We start from the raw sequence: 10,907 nt of genomic DNA on the forward strand, positions 1-10,907 counted from the left end.
AGGAAACTAACAGAGGAACCTAACAGAGCAAACTAACAGAGGAAACTAACAGAGGAAACTAACAGAGGAAACTAACAGAGGAACCTAACAGAGGAAACTAACAGAGGAAACTAACAGAGGAAACTAACAGAGCAAACTAACAGAGGAAACTAACAGAGCAAACTAACAGAGGAAACTAACAGAGGAAACTAACAGAGGAAACTAACAGAGGAAACTAACAGAGGAACCTAACAGAGGGAACCAAAACCAAGCAGCACCGGAACAAACTGAACCAGCAGTTTTTTTCCAGTAGGCGTGGTCTAGACCGGATCACACAGGCCAGTAGGCGTGGTCTACCGGCTCACACAGGCCAGTAGGCGTGGTCTAGACCGGATCACACAGGCCAGTAGGCGTGGTCTACCGGCTCACACAGGCCAGTAGGCGTGGTCTAGACCGGATCACACAGGCCAGTAGGCGTGGTCTACCGGCTCACACAGGCCAGTAGGCGTGGTCTAGACCGGATCACACAGGCCAGTAGGCGTGGTCTAGACCGGATCACACAGGCCAGTAGGCGTGGTCTAGACCGGATCACACAGGCCAGTAGGCGTGGTCTAGACCGGATCACACAGGCCAGTAGGCGTGGTCTAGACCGGATCACACAGGCCAGTAGGCGTGGTCTACCGGCTCACACAGGCCAGTAGGCGTGGTCTAGACCGGATCACACAGGCCAGTAGGCGTGGTCTAGACCGGATCACACAGGCCAGTAGGCGTGGTCTAGACCGGATCACACAGGCCAGTAGGCGTGGTCTAGACCGGATCACACAGGCCAGTAGGCGTGGTCTAGACCGCATCACACAGGCCAGTTTGGAATGAAAACCAGGCTTTACTCCGAGGTGGAAAGTCTAGTGACGCCAGGTTAGCAGGAGAGACCAGTGGTGGAAAAAGTACTCAAAATATTTACTTAAGTAAATCCATATACTACCCAATACTGCAATATAAAAATACAAAATAATATGTACATAATTGAGTAACAGTACAAAAGTATTGGCATCAAAATGTACTTCAATTACCAAAAGTTAAAGTACTAAAATATTTGAAAATAGCCGATCTACAAGCTCCCAAACCGTTGCGATGTGCTGTGAGCTTGTAGATCTGCTAAAGTGGTCAGACCCTCAGCCCTCCCAACCTCCCAAACTCGGTCATGTGATAAAGAGGTCAGACTTCCTGTATCTGGTTGCTATGGCAACCTGCCAGATCAGGCTGAGGGTCTGATAGGCAAATCGGAAAATGAATCAAGCCTAGACTCTGATCACTGATGGAGGTGGGGTAAGGAGCCTAAAACATAGACTCTGATCACTGATGGAGGTGGGGTAAGGAGCCTAAAACATAGAGTCTGATCACTGATGGAGGTGGGGTAAGGAGCCTAAAACATAGACTCTGATCACTGATGGAGGTGGGGTAAGGAGCCTAAAACATAGACTCTGATCACTGATGGAGGTGGGGTAAGGAGCCTAAAACATAGAGTCTGATAAGTAAGTAAGTAAGTAAGTAATTTTTATTTGTATAGCACATTTCACAGAGAGGACTCACAAAGTGCTTTACATAAACAGAAATAAATACAGCAAAAAACAATCAAATGAAAAGGAAACAGAACAAAAACACAATGCATCTCAGAGAAAACAATAACAAAAGCAGACATATTTCAGCATTGGAGGAGAAACCTCAGTGACATTAACCAAAAGCTTGTAGAAACAACAGAGTTTTTAGCTGATTCTTAAAAATAGTCACAGAAGCTGCAGCTCTCAGGCCACACGGGAGGGCATTCCAGAGTCTAGGCGCTACAGACTGAAAAGCTCTGTCACCTTTGGTGATTAACCTGGTATGAGGAATGACCAATAGACCCTGGTCTGCTGACCTCAGGGACCTGCTGGGCACATATGGTTCCAGCAAGTCAGTTACATATGCAGGTGCCTGGCCATGCAGAGCCCTAAAAGTCAGCACCAGGACCTTGAACTGAACTCTGAAAATTACTGGAAGCCAGTGCAGAGATGCCAAAACTGGAGTAATGTGACACCTTCTGCTTGAGCTAGTTAATAGTCTTGCAGCAGTGTTTTGAATAAATTGGAGGCGGTCTATGGATGTCTTATTGAGGCAGGTGAGAATTGAATTGCAATAATCAAGGCGAGAGGAAACAAAGGCATGTATAATCATTTCAAGATCTGAATGGGAAACAATCGACCTTAACTTGGCAATGTTCCTGAGATGGAAAAAACAAGTGCGGGTCACCGATTTTATGTGCGTGTCCAGGTGCATGCCCTGATCAAAAATTACCCCAAGGTTCCTGAGATTGGGGCTAACATTATTTTTGAGGGACCCGATACAATTAGCCACCCTGGATGCAACACCATCAGAGGCCACAATGAGCACCTCGGTTTTGGCCTCATTTAACTGGAGGAAGTTACTTGCTAACCAGGCCTTAATGGCAGACAGACACTCATTTAAAACAGCAAGGTTAGAATTAAAATCGTCAGGGCAGTCAGGGTTAAAAGAGCAATACAGCTGGATGTCATCCGCGTAAAGGTGGTAGGAGATGCCTTTAAAAGAATTTAAAATGTGTCCTAGCGGGAGCAAATACAGTGCGAATAAAATTGGACCAAGTACCGAGCCTTGGGGGACCCCACAGGAAAGGGGGACAGACTTAGACACATGAGGGCCTATTGAAACTGAGAAATATCTACCTGAGAGATAGGATTTAAACCATTTAAGTGCACTCCCTGTGACACCCACCCAATTTCTGAGCCTGTCTGTAATGATGTTGTGATCCACAGTGTCGAACGCAACACTGGGGTCCAATAAAACTAAAATAGAGCATTTACCAGAGTCGGCAGACATCAGTAGATCATTTGACACTTTTAAGAGTGCAGTCTCTGTGGAGTGTTTTTGGCGAAAGCCGGACTGGAATTTATCAAAAATGTGGTGTTCATTTAAAAAAGCTATAAGCTGATTGGCAACAATTTTTTCTAAAATTTTGGACATAAAAGTTAACTTGGAGATGGGCCGATAGTTACTTGGTAACGAGGCGTCCAGGCTTGGCTTTTTTAAGAGCGGGTGAACGATTGCCTGTTTAAAATAGGCGGGGACCTGTCCAGAAACCAGTGAAATGTTTATGATGGAAAGCAGACAGGGACCAATAGTGCTGAAAACGTCCTTTAACAGAGAAGTTGGGATGATGTCTAAGGGGCTAGAGGAGGTTTTTGTGCTGCTCACCAGTTCTGATAGGTCATGGAGGGTAATGGGTGAAAAGGAATTAAGAGTAAACTGTCGGTTTGGAGATAATGGTTGGTTTGAGGTGGAGGGTGTAATACCTGCCCTGACACTGGCGACCTTATTGACAAAAAATAATAGAAAATTGTGACAGTCTTCAGCAGAGAAAACGGGTGTGACAGGAGTTTGTGGACTGACAATGGTGTTAATCGTGTCGAAGAGGACTTTGGGGTTCTGTTTGCTGGAGGAAATGAGGTTTGTGAAATAGGCAGCTCTTGCCTCCTTAACCATACTGTTAAAATCTATTAAAAGTTGCTTAAGATGAAGACGATGTACCTCAGACTTAGTGGACTTCCACTTGCGCTCCACACACCGGCAATTTCGTCTAAAACGACGAATATCCTCATTTAGCCAGGGTGATGAGTTTAAAGTGCGAACAGTGCGGGATTTAAAAGGAGCAACTACATCTAAAATGTCAGAGCAGTGCAGGTTAAAAGCACGAACTAAAATATCGATGTCATCGTTTACATTGATAGATGGCACCGCACTGCTATCGAAGGCAGTGGAAAACTTTTCCGCTGAGAGGTCATTTAGCATGCGCGAGCATTTAACTCGCTTGACGGTCATAGTGTCAGTTTTAAAAACTAAATTAAAAAGTAAGCATTTATGGTCAGTTATAGTCATTTCCTCAAAAATAATGTTGTCTATGTCTAAACCAAGAGTAAAAACAAGATCAAGTGTGTTTCCTTTGTTGTGCGTGGGGCCTGTGACATGTTGGACAAAATTTAATGATTCTGTGATACAGGTAAAATTGGTGGCAAAATTGTCATTACTGTTATTAATATGGATGTTAAAATCACCTAATAGGACGATCCTTTCCAGTTTGATGATGGAGGTTAAAAGGTCGCTAAAATCTGTCAGAAAATAACTATTAAAACCAGGGGGTCGGTAAATTAAAATACAATAAAATGGGTTTGTGTGCCCAACTTTGGTGATTAAAAGTTCAAAGGAGCTGTATGTACTACTGGAGCACACAATCCTGGCAGAGAAACATTTCTTGTGCACCAGGGCTATGCCACCTCCTACACGACTGGTGATGGCATTTGACCTGGAGGGTCTGGGGGCACAAGTGAAAGCAAAATTTGGCGGACACAGTTCATTTAGAGAGACATATTCCTCTGTCTTTTGCCAAGTTTCTGATAGACAGAAAATGTCCAGGTCTTTGGCTGTAATAAAGTCATTTAGAATGAAGGTTTTGTTGGCTATGGAACGGGCATTTAGCAGGGCAATTTTTATAGCCTTTGGTCCTAGGTTACAGGGTGGCTGTGAATGGTTAACTGAGCTAAGAGGTGTAATGTTATGGAGATTAGCACCTCTGCATTGTAACTGTAAAATTGGGGATGATGGTCTAGGTGTGATGAGAACTGGAATAGTGGAGGTGGTGTGAAAGGAGCTGGTGGTAGGTGGTACTGGTAGTATACTCAATTGTGGTAACTGGCGTCACTTTTTGGGGAGGTAACTGGAGATGTGATTGGCCAGTACTTCAATGCCATCATTGTTGGGGTGTAAAGTATCACGGTATAGTGAGGGGGTTTTCCAAAACAGATCGAAATTACTTGAGTAGCCATAACCACAGGCTAGGCAGAAATTGCGCAACCAATTGTCAGCACTGTAGATGCGGCTAAAGATTTCAGGGCTTTTATGAAGGGTGGGAATTAAACCAGAGAAAAAACAACACTTTCCAAGGCGTTCAATTTCATTTGCCACGACCTCATAATCGCTGTACAATTTAGCGGATTGTATGCACCTGGACCTTATGTCATTAAGGCCAGCATGAACAATGACTGTGTGAACTGAGGGGTGACGTGAGAGGATATGTGGAATATGGTCCCGTAGATCCAAAATTTTTGCGCCGGAGAAAGAATAGGTGATACAGTTTGTGATGGAAGCATAACGGACTATGGAGTCACCTAGTAGAAGGTATTCGGGACCAGATGGCGGAGGGGTGTGGGGGGAATCTAACTCATCCATGGAGATAGACGCTGCAGACCTCGTGAGGAGAGAAACATCACAAACCAACGGGGAAAGGGGCGGTGACCTGTGGCCGGGAGCAGTGGTCACCCTGCCTCGCACTGGACAGCTAGCCACAGGGGAGACTCGTTGCTCGGGTGTGCTGTGTGCAAGACGGCGTCGTTTCCCCCCATGAGCGCCGGGTTTGGGGGTCGAGGTAAGGGAATGGGTCGACGACCCAGAGGAATCGGGACCGGATCGTTTTCCCGGGCGGGAGCCTAAACGCTGAGGAACCTTGATGTTGTTTGCCGCGGTCGCTAAATCCTGGAGCGGTGTGAAGGTGTTTGAGCACTGGAAGACGTCAGCCAGGTTACAAGCCTCGGATCCAGACGGAGACGGGTTGAAGAGGGGGATCGACAGCCTCCGGTGGTGAGTGCCTTTGACCACAGAGGTCCAGGAGCGAGCCCCTCCATGCGCCGAACGGAGCCTACCGGCACCGATGGCCTCACCTTCCCGTCTGGGGGCAGCTTTGGCAGGCGCCTGGGGGACGGAGCCAGGCGGCCCCTCCATGGAAACCAGGCGGCCCTGGAGGAGCAACTGTCGCTGGAGAAGATCATCCACCAGGCTCGCAATGGAGAGTAGCTCAGCCTTGATGGCACTTTTTTCATCTGCCATGGGAGGCAACAGGTATGAGAGTCCAATCTCTCAGGTAGAAATCCACGATTGTAATGGATAAACCACGACTGGAGAGGGTGAGTACTGTTTGATCTCAGGGTGAAACCAGTAGAAGTATAAAAGTATGGAAGTTAGCGTCTAGGCTAAAGACGAGCCACAGCTAACTAGCCACCAGGCTGGCTTCTAGGCTGAAGACGAGCCACAGCCAGCTAACAGGTAGCACACAGTCTTTAAGATACATACAATAAAATGAAATGTACTGATCACTGGGATCACATACGTGATACAAAGAGGTAGATCACCGGGTTAGGATCCAGGAGTTTGGTGTAAAATTTTTGGCTGGAAATCAGTTAAAAAAGTTGTTAAAAAGTCACTATGTGACGGAGCGTCTCGCTGAGCGTCCTGTCAGCTCAGTGACAGCTCCCTGAAGTGGCATAGACTCTGATCACTGATGGAGGTGGGGTAAGGAGCCTAAAACATAGACTCTGATCACTGATGGAGGTGGGGTAAGGAGCCTAAAACATAGACTCTGATCACTGATGGAGGTGGGGTAAGGAGCCTAAAACGACTCTGATCACTGATGGAGGTGGGGTAAGGGGCCTAAAACATAGAGTCTGATCACTGATGGAGGTGGGGTAAGGAGCCTAAAACATAGACTCTGATCACTGATGGAGGTGGGGTAAGGAGCCTAAAACATAGAGTCTGATCACTGATGGAGGTGGGGTAAGGAGCCTAAAACATAGACTCTGATCACTGATGGAGGTGGGGTAAGGAGCCTAAAACATAGACTCTGATCACTGATGGAGGTGGGGTAAGGAGCCTAAAACATAGAGTCTGATCACTGATGGAGGTGGGGTAAGGAGCCTAAAACATAGAGTCTGATCACTGATGGAGGTGGGGTAAGGAGCCTAAAACATAGTCTGATCACTGATGGAGGTGGGGTAAGGAGGGGTAAGGAGCCTAAAACATAGACTCTGATCACTGATGGAGGTGGGGTAAGGAGCCTAAAACATAGAGTCTGATCACTGATGGAGGTGGGGTAAGGAGCCTAAAACATAGAGTCTGATCACTGATGGAGGTGGGGGTAAGGAGCCTAAAACATAGCCATAGCTCTGATCAACAGTCTGTGGCAAGTTTCGGGGCAAATGGAGTGATCCTGTGCTTGCGTACCCCGGACGAACTTTCTGAGCTTTTGTCAATTATATAGTAGTATGATAAGATAGTAAGATAATAACAACAATAATAATAATCAATTTTCGTCATATTATCAATATAAATGAATTCTGTCTAACAACAACAAAATATAGTGATATTTAATGTTTGCCCATATATCATCATCATCATCATCATCATCATCATCATCATCATCATCATCATCATCATCATCATCCCTAGATTAAATCAGTCCTGGATGGTCATACTGTTAAAAGGCATTAACGTTCCAACAATACTTATTATCATCTTACTACTATACAGTACTATACAACATATACAGTAACATAACATCATAATAATCATTCCCTGAGGGTATAAATTAATGTGACACACACTGTAATACAGTAAACACTTCATAACAGGAGGCCGAGGAAATCATCTTCCGTCTGACTTGTGTTGGAAGACAATAACAGTAACGTTGACTCACTGCTTTGTATCAGAATCTACATTACAAATGATCCTTCTCATGCATTTTAAACCCCACATCTTTCCTCTTCGATCTACATCAGGGATGAAGCAGGGACCCCCAACTACATATTGTAGACAATTATGTTGCAGATTCCACTTTTTCATATAGATGGCTTCATAGACTTATCTATATATAGATCTATCTATCTATCTATCTATCTGTCTGTCTGTCTGTCTATCTATCTGTCTATCTGTCTGTCTGTCTGTCTGTCTGTCTGTCTGTCTGTCTGTCTGTCTGTCTGTCTGTCTGTCTGTCTGTCTGTCTGTCTGTCTGTCTGTCTATCTATCTATCTATCTATCTATCTATATCTGTCTGTCTGTCTGTCTGTCTGTCTGTCTGTCTGTCTGTCTGTCTGTCTGTCTGTCTGTCTGTCTGTCTGTCTGTCTGTCTGTCTGTCTGTCTCTCTGTCTATCTATCTATCTATCTATCTATCTATCTATCTGTCTGTCTGTCTGTCTGTCTGTCTGTCTGTCTGTCTGTCTGTCTCTCTGTCTATCTATCTATCTATCTGTCTGTCTGTCTGTCTGTCTGTCTGTCTGTCTGTCTGTCTGTCTGTCTTTATTCTTTATTCTTTATTAGGATCCCCATTAGCTTCCACAAAGTGGTCGCTAGTCTTCCTGGGGTCCTCACATACATAACATGTATACAATAAAAACAGACAATAGTTAAAATTGTGCAATATAACTAGAAAAAAAACAGACAAATTATAGTTATCAGCAAAATAAGTCACTCTGCATATGAAACAGAGACAGCAATAACCAAAAAAAGTCAATACAGATTGTTCGCAAAATACACAAAAAACAATAATGTTACTGTACAAAAAATGTGAAAAACACAAATTACATCTATATAGGACTCAATTTATGTTTAAGTAACTTTTTAAAAGAAAATCTACTTCTGGTTTGTTTAGCATTTATGGGGAGCATATTCCAAGCTGAAAACCCTCTATAATGAACAGTTCTTGTCATACTATTTAGGTTGTGGCTTGGCACTACCAGATGACCTGAGCTCACTTGACGAGTGTAATGTCCATGACAGAAACCTGAATATAATACCTGTTCATGAAAGAAGTGTGGTGTGTTGTTCCAGATAACATTATGCATGAATAACAAAAGACAATATTTTAATTTAACCTCAACTGTTAACCACGATAATTGTTTATGCATCTTTCTTACATTGGCACGGAAAGAACAATGAAGAACTAATCGTGCTGCTCTATTCTGAGCAATTTGAAGTTTCTTTATATGTTTCTCAGAAGCACTTGACCAAATAACAGGGCAATACTCCAGGTGTGACAAAACAAGTGACCGAACAACATCACTCATGACAGAAGATGGAACATAAGCAGAGCATTTCCTTGAAATTGCAATGCCCCTTCCCATCTTCGAAACAATATGATCAATCTGATCAGACCAAGTCAATACATTATCTAATTTCACACCAAGTAATTTGGTCTTAACTACCTGCTCAACTGATATCCCGTTTACAAGTAAGTTGAGTGGAGCGGCATTGGCAAGAGCATACCTACTCCCAAATACAATGGATTTAGTTTTAGCAATATTTAATACTAGCTTGTTCATTCGTACCCATTTAGTAATGTTATTCAACTCAACCTGAAGATTCTCTTCCAGCTCAACTGAAGATGGTGATGAACAAAACAAAGTAGAGTCATCAGCATACATAATTAAATCAGCATTTTTAACAACATAAGGTAAATCATTTATGAAAATTGAAAATAGAAGTGGACCTAAACAGCTCCCCTGCGGGACGCCACACGACATATTCCCGCTGGTTGAAAAACTACCATTAAAAAATACTCGCTGCGTTCTGCCAAAGAGGTAGCTCTCAATCCAAGCCAGCGATAAGGGTGAGAAACCATAACATTTAAGCTTTGCTACAAGAATGCTGTGATCAATGACATCAAAAGCAGCAGTAAAGTCCAGGAGCACAACCCCAACTAGGTTGCTGTCATCCATAGATTTTAACCATTTGTCAGTCATATGCACTAATGCAGTGCTAGTAGAGTGCCCTGGTCTGTACGCATGCTGTGCATTCGTAAGTAAACCATTTCTATTAAAATAATTAAACATTTGATTAAAAACTATTTTTTCAAGTATTTTACTAAGCACAGGAAGTATACTAATAGGTCTACAGTTGGATCCTGTAAAACCAGCCTTACAATCTTTAGGTAAGGGTATGATTTTTGACTCCTTCCATAGCTGCGGACAGCTCCCACTAATTATGCATCTATTAAAAATGTGACATATTGGTTTAGAAAGCAACCCAGCTGCAATCTTGAACACTTTTCCATCTAAATGATCTACACCAGGGGAAGTGTCATCTGAAAGAGAAAGTAACATCTTCTCCACAGTGTCTTGGTTAACCGTATCAAAAGTAAAAGAACATGTTTTATCTCTCATAATACTGTTAATTGTGTTGCATGTTAAATTGACATCATGTGATTTCATACTAGATCTCAAACTTTCAACCTTATTGATAAAGAAGTTGTTAAAGTAATTAGCTACATCATATGGCTTGGTGATGAATTGACCTGCACATTCAACATACATTTGAGAATTCCGTGACTTCTTACACATAATTTCATTCAGAGTTTTCCATAATCTTTTACTATCATTTACAGAATTACAGATTTTATGTTTAAAATATTCTTTCTTTTTAATGTAATTTAACTTAGTAACTTTATTTCTCAGCTTACAATAAAAATGTCGGTCTGAAAGGCACCCTGATTTAATTGCAGATACCTTAGCTCTATCCCTCTGCTGTCTGTCTGTCTGTCTGTCTGTCTGTCTGTCTGTCTATCTGTCTATCTGTCTATCTGTCTATCTATCTTCAATGTTCAAATCACTTCTGACTGACATGTCTTCTACGGCCTCACCAGTAGGGGGGGGGTCATATCTTCTCATACTTTAGACCAGTGGTCACCCACCTGTAAATAAATAAGGTTTGTGTGTGTGTGTGTGTGTGTGTGTGTGTGTGTGTGTGTGTGTGTGTGTGTGTGTGTGTGTGTGTGTGTGTGTGTGTGTGTGTGTGTGTGTGTGTGTGTGTGTGTGTGCTCGCGCGTGCGTGTGTGTGTCATGATGCGACGCATTGTGAGCTTGTAGATCTGCTATTTTCAAATGGCTGAAATGTATTTAAGGCTAAAGTGGTTAATGTATGTTTTGTAATACAAATCTACAAAGTAACTAGTAACTAAAGTTTTCAAATAATTGTACTGGCGTAAAAGTAAAAAAAATGTTCTCTGAGATGTAATGGAGTAGAAGTACAAGTACTGAAA

General features: G+C 43.0%; 1 protein-coding gene across 1 annotated transcript in view; it reads right to left on the reverse strand.

Moving 5' to 3' along the window:
- Positions 1 to 309: 309 nt before the first annotated feature.
- The window catches only part of LOC308086397 (uncharacterized protein), a gene marked incomplete at its 3' end in the record, with an annotated part of 32,494 nt that continues 21,896 nt past the window's right edge, over positions 310 to 10,907 (reverse strand). The window contains exons 17-20 of the mRNA XM_080429917.1: positions 5,342 to 5,921; positions 661 to 819; positions 473 to 557; positions 310 to 363 (exon numbers count right to left, since the gene is read on the reverse strand). Coding sequence (XP_080286043.1) covers positions 310 to 363; positions 473 to 557; positions 661 to 819; positions 5,342 to 5,921 — 878 coding nt within the window. The remainder of the gene's footprint in view (positions 364 to 472; positions 558 to 660; positions 820 to 5,341; positions 5,922 to 10,907) is intronic.

Source organism: Gymnoscopelus braueri, assembly GCF_963280865.1.
Source record: "Gymnoscopelus braueri genome assembly, chromosome: 6".
In the NCBI taxonomy this organism is placed as follows: Eukaryota; Metazoa; Chordata; class Actinopteri; order Myctophiformes; family Myctophidae; genus Gymnoscopelus; species Gymnoscopelus braueri.